At 54.8% G+C, this 24,283-nt stretch overlaps 10 protein-coding genes across 10 annotated transcripts; 5 read left to right on the forward strand and 5 right to left on the reverse strand.

Moving 5' to 3' along the window:
• Window positions 1–517: 517 nt before the first annotated feature.
• CMQ_5286 (metallo-phosphoesterase) lies at window positions 518–2,143 on the reverse strand (the record flags this gene model as incomplete). The annotated part of the gene is made up of 1 exon (XM_014319031.1): window positions 518–2,143. The coding sequence occupies one exon, from the start codon at window positions 2,141–2,143 to the stop codon at window positions 518–520; it is 1,626 nt and encodes a 541-aa protein (XP_014174506.1).
• Window positions 2,144–2,480: 337 nt separating this feature from the next.
• CMQ_5149 (uncharacterized protein) lies at window positions 2,481–3,825 on the reverse strand (the record flags this gene model as incomplete). Its single annotated transcript, XM_014318894.1, has 3 exons — window positions 2,481–2,519; window positions 2,801–2,986; window positions 3,808–3,825. 3 exons carry the CDS (start codon window positions 3,823–3,825, stop codon window positions 2,481–2,483), a joined length of 243 nt encoding a protein of 80 aa, XP_014174369.1.
• Window positions 3,826–3,882: 57 nt separating this feature from the next.
• CMQ_5184 (prolyl 4-hydroxylase) lies at window positions 3,883–6,510 on the forward strand (the record flags this gene model as incomplete). Its single annotated transcript, XM_014318929.1, has 3 exons — window positions 3,883–4,165; window positions 4,227–5,376; window positions 5,613–6,510. The coding sequence occupies 3 exons, from the start codon at window positions 3,883–3,885 to the stop codon at window positions 6,508–6,510; spliced, it is 2,331 nt and encodes a 776-aa protein (XP_014174404.1).
• Window positions 6,511–7,347: 837 nt separating this feature from the next.
• Window positions 7,348–8,827, reverse strand: CMQ_5229 (xenobiotic compound family monooxygenase; the record flags this gene model as incomplete). Its single annotated transcript, XM_014318974.1, has 4 exons — window positions 7,348–7,522; window positions 7,570–8,121; window positions 8,185–8,535; window positions 8,607–8,827. 4 exons carry the CDS (start codon window positions 8,825–8,827, stop codon window positions 7,348–7,350), a joined length of 1,299 nt encoding a protein of 432 aa, XP_014174449.1.
• A 2,298-nt stretch (window positions 8,828–11,125) lies between these two features.
• CMQ_5287 (intradiol ring-cleavage dioxygenase) lies at window positions 11,126–12,145 on the forward strand (the record flags this gene model as incomplete). The annotated part of the gene is made up of 2 exons (XM_014319032.1): window positions 11,126–11,400; window positions 11,473–12,145. 2 exons carry the CDS (start codon window positions 11,126–11,128, stop codon window positions 12,143–12,145), a joined length of 948 nt encoding a protein of 315 aa, XP_014174507.1.
• An 856-nt stretch (window positions 12,146–13,001) lies between these two features.
• Window positions 13,002–14,248, forward strand: CMQ_5265 (pectate lyase a; the record flags this gene model as incomplete). The annotated part of the gene is made up of 5 exons (XM_014319010.1): window positions 13,002–13,165; window positions 13,224–13,393; window positions 13,460–13,704; window positions 13,768–13,910; window positions 13,969–14,248. The coding sequence occupies 5 exons, from the start codon at window positions 13,002–13,004 to the stop codon at window positions 14,246–14,248; spliced, it is 1,002 nt and encodes a 333-aa protein (XP_014174485.1).
• Window positions 14,249–14,342: 94 nt separating this feature from the next.
• On the reverse strand, window positions 14,343–17,375 carry CMQ_5279 (hydantoinase; the record flags this gene model as incomplete). Its single annotated transcript, XM_014319024.1, has 1 exon — window positions 14,343–17,375. The coding sequence occupies one exon, from the start codon at window positions 17,373–17,375 to the stop codon at window positions 14,343–14,345; it is 3,033 nt and encodes a 1,010-aa protein (XP_014174499.1).
• Window positions 17,376–17,782: 407 nt separating this feature from the next.
• Window positions 17,783–19,650, forward strand: CMQ_5146 (uracil permease; the record flags this gene model as incomplete). Its single annotated transcript, XM_014318891.1, has 4 exons — window positions 17,783–17,930; window positions 17,980–18,057; window positions 18,110–19,375; window positions 19,430–19,650. The coding sequence occupies 4 exons, from the start codon at window positions 17,783–17,785 to the stop codon at window positions 19,648–19,650; spliced, it is 1,713 nt and encodes a 570-aa protein (XP_014174366.1).
• An 878-nt stretch (window positions 19,651–20,528) lies between these two features.
• CMQ_5186 (thymine dioxygenase) lies at window positions 20,529–21,752 on the forward strand (the record flags this gene model as incomplete). Its single annotated transcript, XM_014318931.1, has 3 exons — window positions 20,529–20,711; window positions 20,784–20,848; window positions 20,981–21,752. 3 exons carry the CDS (start codon window positions 20,529–20,531, stop codon window positions 21,750–21,752), a joined length of 1,020 nt encoding a protein of 339 aa, XP_014174406.1.
• A 489-nt stretch (window positions 21,753–22,241) lies between these two features.
• CMQ_5210 (amino acid permease) lies at window positions 22,242–24,082 on the reverse strand (the record flags this gene model as incomplete). The annotated part of the gene is made up of 3 exons (XM_014318955.1): window positions 22,242–23,251; window positions 23,319–23,635; window positions 23,700–24,082. 3 exons carry the CDS (start codon window positions 24,080–24,082, stop codon window positions 22,242–22,244), a joined length of 1,710 nt encoding a protein of 569 aa, XP_014174430.1.
• Window positions 24,083–24,283: the final 201 nt, after the last annotated feature.

Below are 24,283 nucleotides of genomic sequence, written 5' to 3' on the forward strand. Positions count from 1 at the left end.
TGTTAAAAAATCAAAGCCGCAACAGTACCGTGGCTAGGAACGCATCCAAGACACATCAGCTGCGGCCATTGCAAACCCTTTGTGTGTGTATGCATACAAGTACCGATACACACTAAATATGGTGTCTGTATCTGTCAAACACCGATGAAGGGCCTTAGTTGTGCAAAGTGCGCTGTTCGCACATCCAAAAAGGCTCTGGTTGTGGAGCGATATTCGCAGAAGACATAAGTTACTTCCGGAAGGCACGTACATTGCCGCAGAGGTTATCTGTACGGAGTATTGATACTATACGGATTACTTGCAGAGTGCGTAATATGCACAGGATTTGTAGACTTTCAAGCCTTTCATTCGATCCGATATTTGTACACTTATGGGGGCACTATTCAGAGACGCATGGATCTGTATGAGATAATGGTACACTCTATACCAAGCACAGCTATTATAATACACACGTAAGTCTCTATTTTTGCTAGTCTTGGCAATCATTGCTATCAAGACTTACAACTAAATGTGCCTACTACAAGAGCCCAAAGAGAGCAATGAGAGATGCCACCATGGCTGCCCGTGATCCTGTGAGGGGACTTCTAGCCGAGGCATTAATCTCTGCGGTACTGCTACCGGTGCTGTTCACGGCAGCAGAAGGACAGTTGCGGTCTTTAAACAGCGTGGCCGAGTCGAGGACAGACCCATTGCTGCTAGAAATAAAATCGTGTGTCAAATAGGAACAGTTGTGGAAAGTCAGCCGGCTCCAGCCGTAGGTTGCATTGGTGGTGTCAAGACCAAAGCGACTGTACGACTGACGCGGGGTCTGCAAGGCGTCAAGGCCATCGTAGTGTCCGGCAGCACCGTTGGTAATGTACCAGGGGGAGCTGGGGTTGTTGAGCTCGTTCGGATCGACCTTCCCGTTAGCCAGAGGAGCCTGACGCTCGTAAACGTGTGCGTGTCCAGACAGGACCAGATCGACGCTGTATTTGAGCAGCAGCGGCTCAAAAACGTCTTTGCAGGACCAGCAAATAGTGCCACTGGTATTTGCGTGGCTGAGGTACCACGGACGATGGCCGGCAACGACCACCCAAGGCGTCCTGGAGCGGTTGACGGCAGCCAGATCGGCCTCGAGCCAGGTAGACTGTGCATCGAGTGTGGCATTGACAGACGACGCGCCCATACCCTCCACACCGCCAACCTCGTCAGGTGCGATGAAGCCGTGACCCAGGTCTGTCTCGGTGTCGAGCTGGATAAAATGGGTCATGCCGTCGTCAAAGCTGTACCAGAAGTTGCCGGTGCCCCCTGACAGAGCACTGGGCATGCGGAAATGATTCTTGTATCCGGTAAAGTTGGTCTGGCCTGGCATGCAGATGCTGTTTGTGTAGGTTATGTTCTTGGACAAGTCTGTGGTTCCGCCGTTATCGCAGTTGGCTTCGTGATTTCCCGGCCCGACCATGTAGGGCTTTGTGGCCGTCACGGACATCATCTCGTCGTAAAAGTCGTTCAAGATGGACTCGTACGTCTTGACACCATCGGCAACGGTCACGTTGGGCAAGAAGCCTTGAATCGACTCCTTGAGCCAGTAGTCCGCATAGGCAATGTCACCAGGGTGCCAGAGAAAGTCGAATTCGTCAATGTGTTCCTTCAAAGACTGAACCGTGTTGGTCTCGTTGACTTTGAGGATGTTGGTGGATGCAACTTTTTTGCCAGCATGCGTAGTCAGACCCTGGCTGCCCATCGTGCCCAGGTCCACAACAACAGCAACGGAGAAGGGGGTGGTATCACCAGCCGGCCGGAGTGTAGTGAAATTGAACGGCGTCGCGTCATTGTCATTCAGCAGCGGCGCCGGGAGGTAGAAGTAGGTGGTGTCAGGCTTCAGACCGCGGATCAAGACATGGTTGTTGTAAGTCAAAGAGGTAGGATACGTAACCGACACATTGGATGAAGCAGTTTCGTTCAAATTGTCTGCCGAGCGGCCCCAGTGAACGGTGGGCGTGTCGACGTGCTGGAAGGTGTTCCAGCTCACCCGCATTCCGCTGTCTCCAAAGAGCGCAAGACGGATCTGCGAGTTCATGGTGGCATTCGTGGCCGCATGGGTGGGAAGCACTATGCAGCCAAAGGCCGCAGCAGAGGCGACCAAGCTTGTTCTAGTCTTCATGGTGACTATGGGAATTGGAAGCTGTTGCTCGCGAGACAATTCTGAAGTATAGATTCAAGAATAGAGCGACGTTCGTGCCATTTATACAAAATCTGCAGCCATCCACGTCCGACTGGATGGATCGCACTACAAGCTTTTCAGTCAGGTCCTCATTTCCTTAGTCCGTGCTTGCTTTCAGCACCTGCTCGCCACGAGATACGGTTCAACGTTCTGACTGGTTGGTGGTTAAGCTTGGATGTTAGCGCAAAACCTTATCTCCAGAAGAGACACCAGAGCACGTGCCCATCGCGACTTGTAGCTGGTTCGAAAAGATTCTCGACCAATCAAAGAACAGCGATTACTGCGTCGATGCTGGAAAGTTGTTGGGGACGAGTGACTATGAAAATAACGTGCTTGAAGTCGGGGATTTGATTGGCTTATTATTGAGACATTTAAAGCACAATATCCTGCAGCGATATTTCCATCAAAGGTCGTTTTCTTTGTATTTGGAGAATCACAGCGACACCTTTACCGCTTCTCTATCTGGTCGGCACCAACATACTTAATACCCTCGTAATTTGCGTTTCAATTTCTCTCACTCGCTGCGAAGTGGTGTCTCTGGCTCCCGTATATATGCGTCGTCAAATGAAACTCCGTAAAGGTATTCTTTCGACGCACTGTTGGCTCCGTGTCCGAGGTCTGGGACGACACGATCTGACCGATGGGCACAAACCTGTTTGGGCTGCTGCTACTAGGGTCCTGTAGCCAGGTGGTGGTGCGGTCGTCGGGCGAAATGCAGAGGTAGTCAGCGTAGCCGTCGCCGGCTCCCAGAAGAGGTTCCGGAAGATGATCGGCTGGCCGGCCCTGTCGACAAAGACGTAGTCGTGTTGGTGGCAAAATAATAGACGTAGTCCAGCCGGCCAGAGCCGAAGACGCGGGCCAGCCGAACCATGTCACGTGATAGTTCCTCCGTGCCGTCGTGGGTTACGCCCATGTCCCACCACGCCGGCCATAGGCCAGGATCGTCGATGCGGCCGTTGCTGTAGAGCCAAAGCCAGTCGGCGCGACTGTCGCCGTTAAGGTCGGCAAGCTGCACGCCGACCGGGTCTCGGGCCAGCTGGTCGACAAACGTGCTCGGATCGGCCGTGCCGCCGTTGTGTTGACACGTCAAAGTGCCCTCCATTGGTCCTAACAGACAGTAGTCGAGGCGACCATCGCCGTCGATGTCGCCCAGCCGTACGCTGCTCCGGTTGTATGACCCGCCAGTGGCTCCGAGTCCGGGCGCCTGCTGAATAACCCCGTTGCCCTGGTTGAGCCGTAAGTACGGCTTTCCGGCAGCCGTGTAGTCTAGCTCGTCTAGCGCGGCCGACCGCTGCTTGCTCTCGGCACTCGTGGCATCCGCGCTTGTCAAAGCTTTGGCGCTCTTCACGGCTTCAGCCTTCGCGAGGTTTGATTGCAGCCAAGAACCACGATTCAATCCCCCGTGGCGCAATTGGATAGCGCGTTAGACTGTTAACATCAGTAGCCATCTAAAGGTTGGTGGTTCAAACCCACCCGGGGGAGAAATAAATTCTTTTTTCTCTTTTTGTCATTGCATCCCCGTGACTTGTCCGCAGCCGGATTAATAAAGAGCCGTGAACGAGCCGCCCCACACTCGCCACGCTAACGCGGCGTCTGCCGACAACTTTGAATTTGCAAATCATGCTCCACCATCGCCACATATCAGGCCATGGTAGCGAGCACCGGCGACGACTTGCAACATGGGGCTCAAGACTTCGGCACGGAAGAGAAAGGCACAGGTACAGGGCCGGCCTGATGCGCGGCCTTCCAAGACGGCGCGGCCCATCTCACCGCCCAGCGACGAGCCGTTTGAGCCGCGGAGCTTACAAACTGTCGTGTCCACCGAAGAGCTTGAGATCACAGTCGACACGCTGAAAACGCTGTCGTCCTATCCGGGTCTGATTAAGTCGAGGCCATGCCGGCATCTGCGGGTGGCTGCACACGAGTTCCGGCAGGCCTGCACGACGGGCGTCAATGCTGCCGGTGCGTGTTCTTTATCGAAACTGATTCCAAAGATGACTGGATTTCTGACAAATGTGTGCAGGCATGAACCTGACGGCCAGGATTACTGGTGCTCTTGCAGACGGAAAATTCCTCGAAGCGCGTGTGCTGCTGGCCGAGATGCGAATCCGCGGCGAGGAGCCCAAGCTAGGGGCCTTGTGTCGGTGGGTGCGAGATCTGGACATTGTCAGTGGTCTGTCGACGCTGCCGGCCAGCAGTCGAGCCGCGGTAGAGCGCGCCGGTGAGGAGAAGGAGCGCCTGCTCGTTGTCGATGCCGTCCTTCGCACCATTGGTCCCGTCGACGCAAACTTGGACGCTGTGCGACAGTCGGCCAACTCGCCGTCCATCAACGTGCAGAAGATGTGGGATCTCCGGCAGTCGACGACGGCCGACCAGGTCTACGACTCTGTTTTGGACAAGTCTATTCTCAAGCTGGCACCGAGCAACCCGGCCACAGCCCTGCCCATCATCGAGACCACCGACGGCCTTCAGCGTAAGCCGCCAAACCACCATCCAGCCATCGTCTACACGTCTGCCCCGAATGCCATGTCCTTGTCGCCGAAATCGCCGACCATCACGTACCAGGCCCATCCCGTCGTGCCTGGCCTGGGCGTGGCCACTGACGTGCTCTCGCCCGACGAATGCAAGGCCATCATTGCCGCCGGCGAGAGCGTCGGCTTCCTGCCCGACTCGCCGATTCGAGAGGATGGTGACGTCAGCATCTTGGCGCACAACTTCTACTGGGTCGTTGACAACGCGTTTCACGATACGCTCTGGGCACGGATATCGCCATATGTGCCCGCTGCCATGGACGGCCGCGTGGCCCGTGGGATCAACCGCCGCTTCCGCGTATATCGCTACGTGCCTGGCGCAGAGTACCGCAGCCATATTGACGGGGCCTGGCCGCCTTCGGGGATCCTTGCTGACCAGACTTACGTGTACGATGCGTCGCCCGAGGGAAAGAAGCAGAGCTCCCTCTTTACGTTCTTGGTGTACCTGAACGATGAGTTTGAGGGTGGCGAGACAACATTCTTCTTGCCGGCAGCGCTGGAAGGAACGCTCAATGCATACCCGGTCCGGCCTGTGATGGGTGGTGTGGCCATTTTTCCGCATGGCCAGACACATGGAGCGCTGCTGCACGAGGGAACAGGAGTGAGGAAGGGTGCCAAGTATGTCATCCGGACGGATGTAGAGTACGATGTTGAGCCAACAACAAATTAGGCGAATTGCCGCCAGAAATGCAAAGAGAAAAAGATCATGACATGATATTGTGTGATTTCATTTCGTCTTGCCAACTACCTTCTCCAGCTCGGATAATGGACTACGCTATCTGTGCAGCTATTCCGAATCGAGTCCAACTAGGCTAATTGCATCGATTTACGGCCATTGTCGCCGGATTTTCCAAAGAGACGTCTTCCTCTTCCAACAGGTGCACCTACTCCGCACATAGCAGCTTTCAGCGGTCTGCCACCATGTCTGACGTCTCCGACCTCGCGGCTCTGATCGCCACGCGCTACGGCTCCACCACAACGACCGCGAGTGCCACCACGCTCGATGGCCTGCCGGACAGCCCCGCCTTAAAGACGCTGCTGGGCCACAAGTCGGTGCGGTACTACCAGGCGGACACGCCGTTGCCGGCAGGCGCGCTGGACGTGATCATCGCCGCAGCCCAAAGCGCACCGTCGTCGTGCAACTTGCAGACCTGGAGCGTTGTCGCGGTGGCCGACCCCGAGCGCAAGGCCCAGCTGGCCACCCTGAGCGCAGACCAGTACTTTATCCGGCAGGCGCCGCTCTTCCTCGTCTTCGTGGCCGATCTGCACCGCCTGGGTGCTGTCGCAGCCTCGGAGCAGCAGCCACCCGGAGCCTCGCTCGCCTACACGGAGATGTTCCTGATGGCGTCCCTGGATGCCGCCTTTGCAGCCCAAAATGCGCTCGTCGCTGCCGAGGCGCTCGGTCTCGGTGGCTGCTACGTCGGCGCTGCTCGCAACCGACCGCGTGAGGTGGCCGCTCTTCTCGGCCTGCCCGACCGTGCCGTCGGCATCTTTGGCCTCGCTCTCGGCGTCCCCCGGCCTGACAGCACCATCGAGGTCAAGCCGCGGCTGCCGGCCGCCGAGGTGCTCCATCACGAGCGTTGGGACGACGGGAACCAGGCAAGCCACCTGGCAACGTACAACGACGCGATAGCCGCCTTCAACGGCCGCCAAAACCGCGTCCACAAGCCCGTCTGGACGGCCCAGTCGACCCTGCGCACGGCCACCGAGGAGGGCATGGAAGGCCGGCACGAGCTACGACCGGTGCTGCACGAGCGCGGCTTCGAGTTGCAGTAGGGACATGTGTTGAAACTAGACGTGATAGAATGCTAGACTAGATACAATTAACCACTGTAAATGTGTAAAATCCCTCGCACATGTTCTAATGTGCTTCTTCGCTAGAAAAAATATCCCCCATTACTAAGGTTAGGGGCAAAAAGTAAGGAAGAAAAAGTTATTGACAAGAGTGGGACTCGAACCCACGCGTGTTTCCACACTAGCAAGTTCCAGGAATCCTGAAGCTAGCGCCTTAACCGCTCGGCCATCTTGCCATTGGATGTTGAGGTCTGGGCAGTCCGAACCAGTATGGCGACGTGAACGAATTGTGGCCAAAGGCCTAACGTCCTGGCGGACTACGCAGGACACGTCCACAAACGATTTGTTATCACGCCCTCATATAAAATAAACGCGTTGTTCCCGCCCTATGTCATATACAGGCTTTCAATGGTTTTATATCATAATTCATCTTGTAAAAAAACAGATTTGCTACATACTAGAGCAGGCATTTCTTACACTTTAGGCAATTCGTAAGTCTGGATGGCCCGTGCTTAGATCACGCTGGGACTTGCGGCAATTTATCAGTGCGTAGGAGGCCTATGGAGCAAGTAAATTATTTTGTGTCAGTCTCCAGTCTTACCTCGATCAAGTTTTCACGGTGTTTTGTCGGCTTGTTGGCCAGGTCCCAGCTGACCATCGTTGAGAGTTGACAATGAGTAGAGAGTGCGAACTCGTGGAACAAGATGAGTTCTTGTGGGCGGATTGAAACAGGGATTTAGAGTAGATAGGAAAGTTTTTGTTGTCACAGTCCAGTGAGCTGAGAGGCCTCAGGACCCCACACAAGCAGATGAGGCATAGTCATGCCTTCCACTTGTACTGTGCTCCCGGGTGGTCGTCTCGCAGTCTCGGCCCCAGGCCGTCTTGGAAGTGGTTCTCTCGGGTTGTGGTCGCCATATAATCGTCCCAGAAGACACCTCGGGCACGCAGCTCGGGCAACAGCCAGTGGATGATGTCCTCAAGTCGCCGGGGCTGACTGCATATGATAGGTTGAAGCCGTCAATGGTGGACTCGTCAATCCACCGTTCCAAGGCGTCGGCAACTGTCTTTGGCGAGCCGATAATGCGGCTGTGGGCACCACTGATGGCTAGCTCTTGAGCAATTCGGCGCTTGGTCCAACGCACGCCGTCTGTGCCCAGGATGGTTGCTGTCCAGGACGAGATCATGCTCTGGATAGATCCTGGCCCCGTAAAGGTAAAGTCCTCATCATCGTCCCAATTGGAGAAATCGACGCCGGTCCAGCCGCCAAAGAGAGCCAGCGACCCTTCGTAGTCGGCATACGACAAGTACTCCTTATATTTGGCCTGAGCCTTCTCGTCTGTCTCGTCGACGATGACGATAATGCCGGCTATCAGTTGGAGGGTAGACGGATCACGGCCCTGTTCAGCAGCGCGCAGGCGAACGTCGTCGGCCACCTTCTTGACAGCCTCTGGCGTCATTCCAGGAAGAAACATGCACTCGGCATGTTTGGTGGCGAACGCCTTTCCCGCGCTGCTGGTACCGGCTTGGAAGATAAACGGCGTGCGCTGGATGGAGGGCTCAGTAGTTAGAGGGCCAGCCGACTTGAAGTATTTTCTGCTCACAATCAGCACTGTATATACTCAAGCGAGCGAATCCAGCAGTACCGGCCTTTCTCACCCTTCGTGGTTGATAGCCTGGACGCGGCCTGGAACGGCATATTTTTTTGTCTTGGTATCCTTCACGACAGCATTATCACGCCATGTGCCCTCCCATAGTTTGTAAGTCAAGGTCAGAAACTCCTCTGCGATCTGATAGCGCTCGTCGTGGGCAATTTCCTTGTCTAGGCTGAGATTCTTGGCAGCGGGAGCCAAATGGCTGGTCACCGCGTTCCAGGCAACACGTCCTTTAGTAAGATGGTCCAGAGTGGCAAAGCGGCGGGCCAGCAAGAACGGATTCTCGTACGTGGTAGATGCAGTGATCCAAAATGAGAGATGCTTGGTGACGGCGGCCATAGCAGACACAGGTAGCCTGGATACCGTCAGAATGCGGAATAAATGTATACAATCAAACTTGTGGCAGCACCGGTTATTGCAGCCTACATCGGATCAGAAATGGGAAACTGTGCAGCCGCTGAAAGGCCTGGGTCCACGTTGAAAGGGCCTTTGTACACGCCATAATGGCCAAGCACATCGGCAAGGAAGAGGCCGTGGAATTTTCCAGCCTCAAGGATCTTGACCAGGTCTGTCCAGTATTCAATATCGGTGTATTCAGCAGCACGACTGCGTGGATGTTTCCATAAACCTATACGGTAAGCTGACATGTGAAAAAGAGGAGGGATGGGGGTCATACCCGTTGCAAGATGACTGGGGGTGCTCATGGCAAACGCATTAAGGATTCATTGCTTCTTGGGTGATGGCGCGGCCATTTTGGCGAGTATTGGGAAGCAGAGAGAGCAGGAGACGTTTGGGCTTCGCCCGCCGTTTTGTATATGTCTTCCCCGGCATTGGCAGCCAGTCTGAGGGCCGCAACAAGCATTTGTATTTGTCGTCATTCTGCTAGAAATAACACAATCGCAGGTGCAAACCAGAGATAGCTTCTGTCCAATGGGGAGGGCCAAGGTGGAGCTCTGCCGTTTTATTCGCCATGTGTGATAATTTCCAGCCTCTTGTCCTGGAAAGTATTTTCCGGTGCTAAGTGCGGTTATTACTTTGCATACCGCCTAAGCTTGAAATGCATACGTCTACAATTGCGCTCGAGCATACATCTTTCGTCTCTAATGGACATGATTTCTGCGGCGCACTTGCTAAACTGGCTTTACTGGATCCTTGGCCCCTCAAAGGCATCAAGAGCGTCAACAGCACGGCGATGGGTCTGCAATTGCCAAAATAGGTACGAAAATGCATTATTGGATTCGCAAAAGGTAACCTCCTTTTCATATTTCATAGGAAGTTTTACGGACAACAACGACACTATCCCATACTTGATATAGGCGACGACCTCAACGAAGATTCCTATCGCCCAATGAGCAGCATTGTGTTATCCGGCTTTCACTTTTAGAACCTGCTCCTCGCTTGATTATCTCAGCCCTTATATGTGGCATTTCGGCGTATTTCTTGCGAACGGCTACAAACAACACAGAGTCCGACGCCAGAATGTATTCGTACGATTGAGAACTGACCACCTTGCTGTTGGTATACTCGAATACTCAAACGTATGCAGATGCAAACGCCATTTAGATAGATCAAACATTGCCTGCGATTTCTACGCAACGAAAACTCCAGATTAAAAACACCTTGGTTAAAAACAAGAGGCGGTAATGCCGTTTGATCACGCTTTTCGACTGCAAGCTGTTATTAAATGATCCATCCTTGTCATTGTAAGTCGACTCTTGATAAACCCAGCAGCCACAGTACTTCTCGATCTCTCCTACACCAATGCTAAAGCTTTAGCGGAAATCCGGTATTGAACAAAATATTGCCCATTACTAGCTCATCACCGTGGGCCTATCATATCTCCATTAGATACAGATCGAAAGTAACTTCGACGGATACATTATAAAGTGGCCATGGTCGACCCCGAAGATGAACAGATCACGGTAGAAACATCGACAGACGACTCTATTAGCGCCCTAGAAGCGAGTCTGCAATGTTGCGTGGCTGCTGCAGGAGTCAGGAACAAAAGATTGCCCGACTCTGATGACGCGAGAATTACTAGGTCTCGAGATATCAGAAATGTGTGGAGAGGGTCCAACATAGTAAGCTAGCTTTGTTAATATATAGCACCTCTGGACTTTCGATGCTTGTTGAGCATCTGTTCGTTCGAAATAGGGGAATAGACAGTGGGTTTATGGGAATAACAGCGGATCGAGGCCAGTCCGTACGGGAAAAGGTCGACCCTACGTATATATACTCCGTACTCCGTACTCCGTACTCCGTAGTGGAAATGTTTCGACCAGATTGCTCAAGCGGCTGCTATATCACGTGACCATGGGCGCAGCGGCGAGCTCTCTCGTGAAACTGACAGCAACTCACACTTACAACGAAGCTGATCCTGAATTCATCGTATTATGTACTATAAATCCTGTGATCGACCTATATGGCATTTTACGGGGTAGGCATCTCTGCCGGGGTTGCATTCATTCTAGTCCAGTTCCGTGACATCCCTGCGCCTGCGTGGAAGTACCTTTACCCATTTGTGCCGATTTCCCTTGCCGGCTTGTTAGCCCCAACTAAAATGGGGGTAGCGTGCTAACGGCTCCTCCGGCGACATCTTAGGCGAAGCGGCTAACCGGATTGTCGTGCGGGTTTACTTTTCCCCTCACAAGCAGACAGCCCAGCTGGGGGGGTTTTTGTTTCTCCAACAGCTACAGTATAGCGCCAAGATCTACGTCCCCCGCAATTCACGGCGTCATCAGATCAACTCGACACCATGCAGGACCAAGTTCTTCCTGCTTCCGCTAGTTGTAATTTGTGCTTGACCATTGGTCCGAAGCTTCCACGGGCAGATCTATTTTATAACCCGATCGTTCCCATTGCTCTTGGAAGCAGACACAGCTAAACATCAATCAACCCATCTGTCGATAGCCACTCTATCTATTCTACACAACAATCGTTTCGCCATGGCCACAAACGGAACCAACGGCACCACTGGTGCAAGCAAGTTTGACCCCAACTTTACGGACCATGTGATTGGTCTGATGAGCCCCGAAACGACGCCGAGAAACCGACAGATCCTCACGTCTCTGATCCGGCATATGCACGACTTCTGCCGGGAGGTCGAGCTTACGCAGGAAGAATGGGTCATTGGGGTCAATTACGTCAACTCCATTGGCCAGGCGTACGAGAAGAACCGGAACGAGGCCTGGAGAGTGTGTGATATCCTGGGCATCGAATCGTGAGTTTGGGTCGTCCTCTGGAAGTCTGCTTGGGCTTCGTTCGTTGCTGACATGGTTTCTCCCGCGTCTAGTCTTGTGGACGAGATCAACCACAAGATCGTCACGCCCGAAGGCGTTGTTCCCACGTCGTCCGCCATCCTGGGCCCCTTCTGGTCTCCCACCACGCCCTTCCGCGAGCTCGGCGCCAGCGTGATCCAGAACATGCCCAAGGACGGCCAGCTCACCTTCTTCCACGGCCAGATCAAGGATGCGGAGACCGGAAAGGGCGTTCCGGGAGCGGTGTTCGACATGTGGCAGGCTAGCACCAACGGCAAGTACGACGTGTTTGACCCGGAGAACCAGACGCCGCACAACCTGCGGGGCAAGTTCCGCGCCAACGAGGAGGGCAAGTTCTGGTTCTACTGCCTGAAGCCGACCGAGTACGCCATCAACACGACCGGGCCGTCGGCAGAGCTGCTTCGCATGACTGGCCGCCACCCATACCGGCCTGCACACATTCACATGATGATCACGCACGATGACTACATTGGCGTGACGGCACAGCTCTACCCGAACGATGACCCGTACCTGGAGACGGACACGGTCTCGGCCGTCAAGGACGACCTTCTGCTAGACTTTAAGCCGGCGGTTAACGACCCCAAGGGAGCCGTTCTCGACGTGGAGTACAACGTCCGTCTGCTGTCGAAAAAGTACAAGCCAGACAGCACGATGTTGATGAGCAACGCAAACCAGGACAAATTTTAAAGCGATTGGGTGTATTTGTTTCATATTTAGCCGGTGCCAATTTATTGATCTTACCGTGTATATGCACCGTCCAGCAGGCCTCGTGAGCGTTTTTGCGGCGCTGTTGCAGAGTGCAACCTGCCAAGTCGATAAACGAGAAGGTGAAACATATAGTCTCTATTTATACGGGTGGGAACAGCCAGTTGTCCGTTCCTGCATCCGAAGGTAACGTCTTCCCTGAGCTACGTCCTTGGCATCCCGTATCATCTGCTGGGAGACCGCAAATAACGGCCTGGCTGCTTGAAAGTGGAGCAGATATCGTACGTTTCAGACTTGGCATCTCCCGTGCGCTCAGACTCTGGAAACAAAATGGGGTGACCTTGTCGAAAGCAACGGCCAGAGCTGGACTATCCTTATGGCCGGTCGGCACTACCCGTTAATGCGGCTCAGGTAAGAACGTATCCTGTCTTGGTTTTTCTTCGGGCCTTAAATGCTGTTTTAGGCCATTGTCTTCGCAAGAACTAACCGGTTCAGGGCATTGAAGAACAGATGACGGCGACAACACCATATTAAGCTTTACAGGAACAACGGCGACGATCGATCGGATGCTGCTGGCCGGTGTCGGCTGACTTCCGTGGTGAACCGGTCGTTGGCTCGGCTTGGCAGCTTCAACAGGTTCCTTAATTTCCCGGCCCTGCGCAAGTTGTCGTCGAGAGATAAAATGCGTCGATGCTGCCGTCTCTCCTCTGACCTGTTCCTCAACTTCACAACGGCCTTTCATTCGTTTTGACCCCCATTTTCACATTCGTTTTCGCACTCTGCAATCTTTTTTTTTTTTTTTCCCTTAGGCTGTGCTTGTACTTTCGAACAAAACAAAATGCATATTTTCACAGCGTCACTCCTGGCCATGCTGGCTTCCGTCGCGGTGGCAGTGCCAACCCGAACTCTTCAAGGCGATTCTGCCGTGCACCGTCGGACGGTTCAGAAGAGAGCTTCCATCACGGATGCCTGTGATATTGGCTACGCCACCGAGAATGGCGGGTATGTGTGCAAGCGTGCGCCCGGTGAGATCCATGGCTGACTGTGCATCTAATGACAGGACGACTGGCGGCTCAGGCGGCACGACCACGACGGTGTCGACGCTGGCCCAGCTGACGGCGGCGGCCTCGTCGAAAGACTCAATGGTGATCGTCGTGAGCGGTGCGATTACCGGGGCAGACAAGGTGAGGGTGGCGTCGAACAAGACGATCATCGGCGCATCTGGCAGCTGTACGTTTTTCCACAGACAATTCCAAAGATTTGAAGGAACATGACTAAGACAGACTTCCTATGCAGCCATGACAGGAGTCGGCCTCTTCATCAGTAAGGCGTCCAACGTGATCGTGCGCAACATGAAGATCAGCAAGGTTCTGGCCGCGAACGGCGACGCGATCGGGATCCAGGCGTCGAACAACGTCTGGGTGGACCACTGCGACGTCTCCAGCGACCGGGACCACGACAAAGACTTCTACGATGGGCTCATGGACGTGACCCATGCCAGCGACTACATCACGATCTCCAACACACACCTGCACGATCACGTAAGCAAGAAATGTGGAGAACACCGAACGAGGCAATGGCTGACAAAGACGCACAACAAACAGTTCAAGGCCTCTCTTGTGGGCCACTCGGACAACAACGGGGCTCAGGACACCGGGCACCTGATCGTGACGTTTGCCAACAACTACTGGACCAACGTGAACAGCCGGGGACCATCGGTCCGGTTTGGCACGGGGCACATCTTCAAGTAAGGCAGCTCGTGGAGAGACATGTGAGATCTCTGCTGACATCTACCTTGTGTACAGCTCCTACTACAGCAACGTCAACGACGGCATCAACACGCGGATGGGGGCGCAGCTTCTGATAGAGTCGTCGGTGTTTGAAAACGCGAGCAGCGAGGTGATTTACTCGGCCTACAGTCACTCGGCAGGCTTTGCTGTGGTGAAGGACGTGGACCTGGGCGGCTCGAAGAACACGGCAGCGACGGGAACGCTGACGAGTGTGCCGTACTCGTACAAGCTTCTGGGATCAGCCAACGTGAAGAGCTCGGTGATGGCGAACGCGGGACAGACGCTGAAGTTTTAGGTACACCACTCTTGGCGTTTTCTTTTTTTTTCAACAGACAGTCTGCATGTTCAGATGTGCTGTATTCCATATATTTTTCTACTTCTTCTACTGCTTAGCAGTCATACTCGTCAATGACACTTTTTGGCTTGATGTACGTGCCGAGCGGATCGTATTTGAGGTAGTTGAAGCCAAAGGCATCGGGTCCGCCGATCTGGATGCCGCGTTCAGAGCCAGTCCAGCGGTCGCTGGCGGCGATGCCGAGCACGATGACGAGCAGGCCGTAGCGATACTCGGGAGTGCCGATAGCCTCGCCGTTCTGGGCGTCGATGACGGAGATGAGATCGGGCACGAGCGCCAGCACATCCTGCTGGCATTCTTTGGTGGCGACGTCGGCACCTTTGGAGATCCGGATCACGCCAATGTTCTCGTTCTTGAACGGGATCTTGACGCGGCCAACAAAGGGGGCCGGCTGATCGGCGCCATGGTCGAGTGAAGCAGCCTCATAGCCGTCCGCAGCCACGTCCGCGCCTTCGATGATGCACTCGCCGTACACATGTCCCATCCGCAGGGTACGTTCGACGCCGACGATCTTGCCCTTCCAGATGACGCGAGCCGCCGCCGGGCCACCGCATGCGTCGATGATGGTCTCGGCCACGGAGTCGATGCGGTTCATGCGGCGTGCTCTCGCAACGGCACGGCCGATGCGCCAGGCCTGCGACACGGTGTGTTCGACGACCCATCGCTTGGTCTCGGCGCCCGACAGCGGGGCCTCGGCACAGCCGGTGTGCGAGCCCATCTGGCTGAGGGCAGCACGGAATGCCTGCTCGACCTGCAGATCGGACGTGGCCCGGGGCATCAGCAGCACGTTGCCCTTGCCGTCACTCATGGCGATGGGACACCAGACGGGCGACCGCTCGTTGAAGACGACCGGTGTCGTCTGCCACTTGGTCGGATAGGCTCGACCCATCCAGTCGCCGTCGACAACCGGCATGTCCATCATGCTGCTCGCACCGAGTATCATGCCCTGCAACCCGTTGCCACCGCCGATCTCGAGCGCAATCATGTGGGTGGCCGGCCGGTCGCAGATCTTGAACAGCTCGTACTGCGCCTCCTGCATCTCATCGCCTGGCAGCTTCTCAACCCCGACCGTGGGCGAGCCCATGCCGCCACCCGTGCCGACCTGCGCATCGTCCGCCAAGTCGTCTGGGCTGACCACCCGCACCACAGCCCCTTGTCGCAGCATCTCGCGCAGCCGGATCATATGCGGATACGGCGAGCCACCGCCGCCCGTTCCGAGAATGTAGCAGCCCGTGCTGATCCAGCCAAGGTCTATCTCGTTGACCAGCCACTGTCGCCGATGCACTGTCGGCCTGTATGTGTCAATGTTGAAGTCGGGAGCCGCTGCAGCCTTGTCGGACTTGGCTGTCTTGTCTGCCGTCTTCTCGTACTGGTCCATCTCGTTCAGCCCGTTCGATTCATCCTCGCCGTCCGCTTCCATCACCTCCACCTCTGCCCGCGAGTAGTCAAAGTCACCTGCTGCTCGCACGATAAACCGCGACTTGTTTGCAATGTACTGCAGCGGCAACGTCTCCATCTCGACAATCTTGACTGTGTCGGCGGCCGCGCCCGCCTCAATTGCCCGTGACACTGCCTGGGCTGCAATTTCTTCAAGCAGAGCCGCTGTAGTCACGCCTTCGGTCGACTTGACCGTGTCGACGACTGCGCTGACCCGAGCAATGGCCGCGCCGATTGCGTTGGCCACCGACGACCACTTCGGCTTCAGCACGCGGCTCGCGCCCTGCAGCTCGTCTGGCGCGATCACCGCTCCACCACCCACCAGCAGCACCGGCACATCCTCGGGCGACGTCTTCATCGTGTCAATGACCTTTTCTATCTTCTGCCGGACGATCGCCTGGCAGGCTGCCAGCTCGGCTGCGGTCAGCTGACCCAAGACCCGCTCCGGCTCCCCGATGGTCACGTGACTCGGGTCAGCCATCACCGTGCAGTCCGTCGTCGTCAGCACGCTGCCGCCAAACACAATGGCCTCCTCGGTCAGCTTGTATCCAACGCTGTCGGGACCAACGGTTATACCACCACCACCACTACCCTCCACCCTCCGCACAATCGACCCGCCCCCAAGCCCGATGCTCTTGATGTCCGGGCACGAAAAGTTCATCCGCACACCGGCAAGCTCGCTATAGGCTGCTTGCTGGCGCGGAAAGCCGGTCGGCATCAGAAGACCGACATCCGTGGTGGTGCCACCGATGTCGACCACCATCAGGGCCTCGTCCAGACCGCTGCTGCCGACGAGAAAGGCTGCCCCGCGCATGCTGTTCGTCGGTCCGCTCGAGAATGTGCGGATGGGCAGCCGTGCCGCCATGGCTCCCGACAGGATCGTCCCGTCGTTTTGCGTGATGAAGACAGGACAGCGAAGGCCCAGCCGCTGCACTGGCTCGTGGAATGACCGGATCGTGCGCCGCGCAAACGCCAGGATTGCCGCATTGAGAATCGCCGCGTTTTCGCGCTCCACAAAGCCCAGGTTGGCCACCTCCTTCGACAGCACCACATCGCAGCCCGGCAGCTCGGCCTCGATAATCGCTGCTGCTCGCTCTTCCTGTCGCTCCATCGTGTCGATCGGGCTGAAGATGCCGCAAACCACCACGCTGCGGATGCTCTTGGCCCGAATCACCGCACATTCTGCCCGGATCGCAGCCTCGTCAATGTCACCGATCAGCGATCCATCCACCTCTAGGCCACCTGGCAGCAGGGCGTAATGCTTCAGGATCAATGCCCGCATGTCGTCCGGCCAGTCGATGCACGGCGGTGAGTGTTTTGAGTACGGCCCACAGAGTCGCAGCACTGCTACCGCTGACAGCCGGCTCGCGTCTCGCTCCACCACCGCGTTCACAAAATGCGTCGTCCCGATCGTCACGCTCGCCACCTCTTCCGGCGCCACTGAGGACCTCTCAAACATGGCCGTGATCGCTGCGCTGATTCCCTCGCTCGGATTCGTCGTCGTCGGCGCCTTGTGCCACGCCAGAATCCCTTTGCCCTCCTCGTCTGCCCGTGTTGGGTCCAGGATCACTCCATCCGTGTTGGTGCCTCCCACATCGACACCAATGCGGAACCGTTTTGGAAGAGCCATGTTCGGTAGACTTGTGCTTCTGTTTCTGACCTGAATCTACAGTCCGACGCCCTGCGCAAATTAACGAAATGCAGCCTTTATCATTCCCGGATAATTGCGCACTCGTCAGCCGGAAAAGTTGGCCGACCGCAATCGCTGATCGGCAAACCACTTATGCTACTTGTGGACCCATCGCCACGTTCTTGCGTCGCACTTCGTATCGTTCCGTTCCAGATAGGCATTCAGGCAGGTCAAGCTTGCCTTGGAGCCAATCTCACCGATAAAGCTTCTTTTTACACGAGGTATTTTCTCTCCTCGCCCAGACTGTCCCGTCAAATGTATATATGTTCCAAGACGGCGAACGGCTTGGAACGCACAAGTCCGGTAGACCCAGCACGACACTCAATCTTATCTCCACCGCTACGACCATGGCCTTTTCCACCGCCGGCCTTCGGAGGCGTGCAAACGGTTTGAAGGAGCGCCTGAGGCTCCATGGTGACGACTCCCAGCACGAACAAACAGATGCATGGAGCAACCGCGATCTGATCCCTCTGCCTCCTCAGCGTCGCATCTGGGGTACGTTGCCCTGTCATCTGCACCTGAGTCTGCCCTGCTAACAGACCAGGATGGTTTCACTTCTTTGGGTACTGGACCCTGTCGTCCCTCAACATTTCCAATTGGCAGACTCCCAACACGTTTCTCGGTAAATTGCTTCCATCCGTTCGTGCTCTTGCACGCCGCTAACACACTCTCAGCCGAGGGCCTCTCCATCCGCCAGGCCATGGCCATCATCACCATCGGCCGTGTCCTCATCCTCCTCTTCTCCACCCTCATTGCCTGGTGTGGCATGGACTGGCACGTCGGCTTCACCATTCAGAATCGCTTCTCCTGGGGCCTCCGCGCCAGCTACATTCCCCTGCTCCAGCGCATCCTGCTCAACTTTATTTGGAACGCGGTCCAATGCTGGAATGGCGGCCGGCTGGCGGCCGTCTGCATCACCGCCATCTGGCCCTCGTTTGCCAAGATGCACAACTTTCTGCCCACCAGCATCCCAGCCACGGCCTACCAGTTCGTCGGCTTCATCGTCTTCTGGACCCTCTCCACCCCCTTTTTGGCCATCCGCCCCGAAAAGTTCAAGCTCCCGTTCATGATCACGTCCATCTACTGCGGCGTCGGCATGCTCTGCATGATGATCTGGGCCCTCGCCGAGGCTAACGGCGTCGGTCCGCTGTGGCACACCGGCGAGCAGATCCCCTCCACTACCAGGTTCAGTGCCTCCTGGCTCATCGTCGGCGGCCTCAATCAGATGATTGGCGGCATCGCTGCCGGCATCACCAACGGCTCTGACTTCTCCCGCTACGCCCGCGGCTGGCAGCACTACGTCGCTGGCACCACCCTGTCCGCTCTCATCGTCGGTGTCATGGTCTCGCTCGTCGGCCTCGTCACCACCAGCGCTGCCCAGAAGATCTACGGCAGCGTCTACTGGAACCCCCCTGACCTCCTCATGGTCATGATGGACCAGGGCGATGGCTCCAGCCGCTCCCGTGCCGGCGTCTTCTTCCTCGCTTTCGGCTTCATGCTGACTGCCATGTTTGAGAATATCTGCGGAAACTCCGTCGCCGGTGGCATCGATCTCGCCGGACTTTTCCCCCGCTATATCAACATCCGCCGCGGTGCCATCCTCACTTTTGTCGCCGCCTGGGTCGTCCAGCCGTGGCAGCTGGTCAATAAGGCCGCCACCTTTGTCAGCGTCCTCAGCTCCTTCTCAGTCTTCCTCTGCCCTATCATGGGCATCATGACTACCGACTACTTCATCCTGCGCCACCGCAAAATCAAGCTCTCTCATCTCTACCACCCCGAGACCTCTGATTACTGGTACTGGCATGGCGTCAACTGGCGTGCCATTCCCGCCTGGCTTTGTGGCTGGGCCCCGACTGTTGGCGGCCTCGCCTACAAGGCCAGCGGCAGGACTGATGGCGCCAAGGCCCTGTACCAGCTCTACTACATGGCCTTCCTGATCGGTAAGTATGCTGACTAATCATTTCCCCCATTTCTTCCCGTCTAACATCACCCAGGCTTCTTTACGAGTGCCATCATCTTCTATGCTCTCAACAAGCTCTTCCCCGTTCTCGGAATGGGCGAATATGACGAGATGGACGTTTATGACACTTTCACAGCTGCGGAGGCAGCGAAGCGCGGCATTGTTCCGGCTGACAATCAATTACAAGGCACTACGCCGTATGACGTGGCGAAAAGCGACAAGAAGGCGCCCTATGTGAAGGAGTACTCTATGTAATAGTCGTACAGGGCAGCGACATTATCACAGACAATGCGTTAGGATGCAACATCAATCCTCGTGCCTCTAAATCGTGCAAGTCCCTTTTCTTATGCTCCGGCCGGGGCATGTCAAGAAAATGAATCATTTTTTATCATCCGTGAACCGGAGATCCATAAACCGGAGAAACTGATCACTCCCCGGTCCGAAGACACCAGATAAGACAGTAAAGCGAATCACTAATAGACAATAAATCGGTTGCCAAGCATCTTACCGACAGGGTCACCCAATACGAGCTTATTACATCGGTTAGCTCCCGCTTGATAAGAAATGGGTACACGCGTAAGGGATCTCTACGACGTACGGAGTATGCCGGCAGCGAATATCCACCTACAAGGCGACGCACGTTCCGCATCCCAGAGGCACCGCGAGTCTGTTCGCTCTCCTCTTGGGCCGTTTTTGCCTCGACCTGCATCGTGGTCAGCGCAGTAGAATATTGTACTATTGGAAAAAAACTGTCCTTGCGTTCAATGTTTGATGGAACACTAATGGTACGTCACTCGACTTCAAGACAGTCCGTATTGCAACGCCTGTGGCCTTGCGCATTCACTCGTTTTTCGCCCAGGCCGTCATACGACGCATACAGTGGCGTCTGCAGTGGCTTGCCAAGGCGCACAGAAATGCCTATCGCGATAGGCAAACAGAGTTAATGATTGGCATACTGGCCCTTAGTGGGGTATCGTACTTTGGGGCCAACGAACGATGTCGAATTGCTTTGATCAGACTTGACACATCGGTAAACAGCATCATTTTTGGCCTGCAATTGAGACAGCAAACGCGAGCCTGCCATCCTTATCTCTTTGAATTGTGGGGACACGTTGATCGCACGAGAGCCCAGCATGGACTCTCCCCTCCAACAGGCTAGCATCCCCATCATCGACTTTGCGCCGTTGCTTAGCGGCCGATCTGACGATGCTGCAGCCGTCGGTCGAGCTGTCTACGAGGCATTTCGAGACTTTGGCTTTGCTTATCTCAGCAACCATGGCTTTCCTCAGGATACCATAGACGAGGCCTTTAGCTGGGTACCAAGACCCGAGACCCCATGTTCATTGAACTAGTAGCTGTTGGCATTAGCTAGCCACTAACGTCACCAGAGTGCCAGGTTCTTTGCTCTTCCCCAGGCCACCAAAGAAATAGCCCCACATCCACCACAAGGCTGGTGGCATCGTGGATACTGATGAGGCGAAGATCGTTGTATTCAGAAGGAAGACAGCTATCTGAAGCTAGAGGAAGTCTGGGCTGAAAACTCTGCACTAGAGGTGGTCCGTGCACCACCGCGCAACAGATACAGCGGAATTGGCCGCGAGAAGCTCAGTCAGATGGTTTTCGACCACGCCGCCATCGGAGAACTGCGCAAGGTTCCCGACTACAAGGAGTTATTTGAAATGGGGCGGGAAGACGATATCGCAATGCCCAATATCTGGCTGCCGGAAGAGATGCTGCCGGGCTTCAAGCTGTTCTTTCTAAAGTTTTACGAGAAGTGCTACGTGCTAGAGCTGCAGTTGCTTCGCGTCATTGCGTTGGGAATGGGCCTGGATGGACGGTATTTCTGGAATTACCACACGAACAAGGACAACCAGATTCGCCTGCTGCATTATCCTCCAGTAGAAGAGGCCCATGTGCGACGCGGGAAGATGGAACGCTGTGCAAGCCACACGGACTATGGTACGATGACACTTCTGTTCCAGGACACTGTCGGTGGCCTCGAAGTCGAGGATATCCACGAAAAGGGCAAGTTTAATCCCGCACCGCCCGTACCTGGAACCGTTTTGGTCAACATAGGTGATTTTCTGCAGCGATGGAGCAACGACAGTCTGAAATCTACACTACATCGTGTGCGAGCACCGCTGCTATCTGAGAATGGCATTATGAAGACTGAACAAGAGGCTTATGGAAATGGAAGAGTTACCCCTTCACGCTATTCGATCCCATACTTTGTGTCAGCAGATCGTGAAAAGGTTATCGACTGTTTGCCTGGCTGCTCTGGCCCTGATAAACCGAAAAAATACGAGCCCATCAATAGTGGAGATTACATGGCTATGCGTCTGAACGCTACGTATTAGTATAGATCACCAAATGGCTTCGCGTCTACTTGAAAATGGAACCTCGGGACTTTGTTGGGGGGGGGGGGGCAATTCCGACAATCACTCCGGCCCATCAAGCGGAGAACACCACCAACAACGAGCAGAGAAAAGTTTCCATGTGTAGAAACGAACTCGAGCTAAAAAGGGTGTCGACAGCTACTGCCGCAATGTACCCAATGCGATCTGAAAGCTCAATTGAAATATGCATTTGCTTCAAGCAAACCCAGTTCACGCCTTTTATCTGCTTTTAGCTTACGTCGTACTACAATACACATATAAGACAGAAGCAATTTTCTCATCTAAACTCTGCATACAAACATGCAACTGTTCAGAAAGTATCTTACTGATCTAGGTGTAATGCATACAATGCATATTGCGACATCGTGTGGTAACAATCTATCAGCCAATTATACCAAGTCTATTTGTAATTACTCGATTGCTGCATAACAGCAACATTATGTACTTTCTCTAAAATAGCCATGAAACAAATCTGTACATCCTCGAAACGTTTGTCCCTCTGGCCCTCGCAGCTTGCTTCTCCAGCTCTAGATACTCTATCTCCTCGTCATCAACCTCCTTCTTACCGCTGAACAGATCTGCCTCACGGGGCCCGACACCTCTAGATTTCTTGATGAACTTGAACGCAAAAAGCATGACAAGATATATCGGGATACCCAGATAGCCAGTGATGAAGTTCTTATAGTCGAAGTTGCCGTAATGACCGCTTGTCTTAGACGAGTGAACAAAGACGCTGTAGTTTTTGCATAAGGCAATGAAGATGCACACGGCAAGGCCACCATATGTTCCCCAGAGTCCAAATGGTGCGACATAATTGAGGGACGAGTCGGGAATTCCCTGTGCCCGACGTGCGCGCACAAAGAAGATATGCGTCACCAGCACCGAGATCCAGGTGAGGATCCCGAAGACGGTTACCAGATTGGTGAAGTAGTTGAAAATAGTAGCAGACGAAGTGTGAACATTGAGGAAGCCAATGCAGGCAAACACGCTCGAGAGCAGTAATGAGTAGATGGGGACACCGTTTCGAGTGGTGTGGGCGAGGAACCGGGGTGCGAGTCCCTCAGCGGCCAGACCGTAGATGGTTCGAGACGCGATGTAGAGGTCAGAGTTGGCAGCGGAAAAGACGAAGATGAGGAAGCATGCGTTGAGGAATCCGGGAATAACTTTGACGCCAGCAATTCTGAAGGCCACCACAAAGGGCGAGGCGTCTGCAGACGTGGATTTCGAGATGGCAGTCTTGAGTTTATCGGAGCTGTAGGGAACGAGCATGCCAAGAAAGAGGATAGAGAGAATATAGAAGACGAGAATGCGGTAGAACGTCAGACGGATGGCGCGCGGGATGTTTCGTCGCGGGTTCGCGGCCTCGCCGAATGTAATGCAGATCAGCTCGGTGCCGAGAAAGGCGTAAGTTGCGGTGACGAGGACAGAAAGAATGGCGAGAAAGCGACCAGAATTTCCGCCTTTTCATACGTTAGATATATATGCACATATCGCAGGCGAAAAACAGCAAAGAGACGGGGAACGTACTCCCGATGTAAGGATTAAACGCTCCAGGTTTGGACCAATAGTGGAAGCCGTAGGTATGATGATTCGGACCGCCGCCGCAGACGAGAATGAGGGAGAGAATGAGAATTCCGAGGACGACCAAAATCTTGATGGCACTAAGATAGAACTCCATCTCGCCAAAGACAGCGACGCCAAAAAGATTGATGAAGACGATAACGACGAGGAAGATGGCAATCCAGACGCCGGGATTGACACGCTCGCGCGGAACCCAGTATTCCAGAACGAGGGCGGCAGCAGTCAGCTGAGCAGGCGGGAGGAAGAGGTACTTGAACCAATAGCTGTATGATTACGTAAGCATAATGTTTTGATCACGACTTGGTAGCAGGAAAGTGAGAGACGCACCAGTAGCCAACAGCAAAGCCCATGGCCGGATCGACATATCGAGACGTGTATCCAGAAAAGCCACTCTCGAGGGGAATCCAGGTGGCCATCTCTCCGAGAGCGCCGAGGACGAGGTAGACGACGAAGCCGACGAGGGAGTAGGTGATGAGAATGGGAGCCGGACCGGCTCGAGCCAAGCCAGCACCTGTGCCAATGACCAGACCTGTTCCCAGTGCTCCTCCAAGTGCTATCATGCTCAGATGACGGGCTTTGAGCTGGCGCTGTAGGCCGACGGTGGTCTGGGCAGCGACATCCTCGTCACTTCGACTGAAGACTACGGCTTCTTTTTCGACCCCATTGTTTTGCGCTTCGCCTTGGGAGGCATCCGGGATTGGGCCGCTCATCGTTTGCAGACCTGCGTGAAATGCCGTTTGTTTATGGGAAGAGACGTTGCGGTTCCGAATTTTTCTTCAAAAGAAGAGGGCATGAAAAAGCTTGTCGCTGACGCATGGTATTAGGGCCGTCCGCTTTAATATATGCTACCGTAGTATTACGTACGCAATAAGGATCATGTTTATGGTTACAGTGCGTTATCTTGTCAGATG

The sequence above is a fragment of the Grosmannia clavigera genome (genome assembly GCF_000143105.1).
Source record: "Grosmannia clavigera kw1407 unplaced genomic scaffold GCSC_132, whole genome shotgun sequence".
Lineage (NCBI taxonomy): Eukaryota > Fungi > Ascomycota > Sordariomycetes > Ophiostomatales > Ophiostomataceae > Leptographium > Leptographium clavigerum.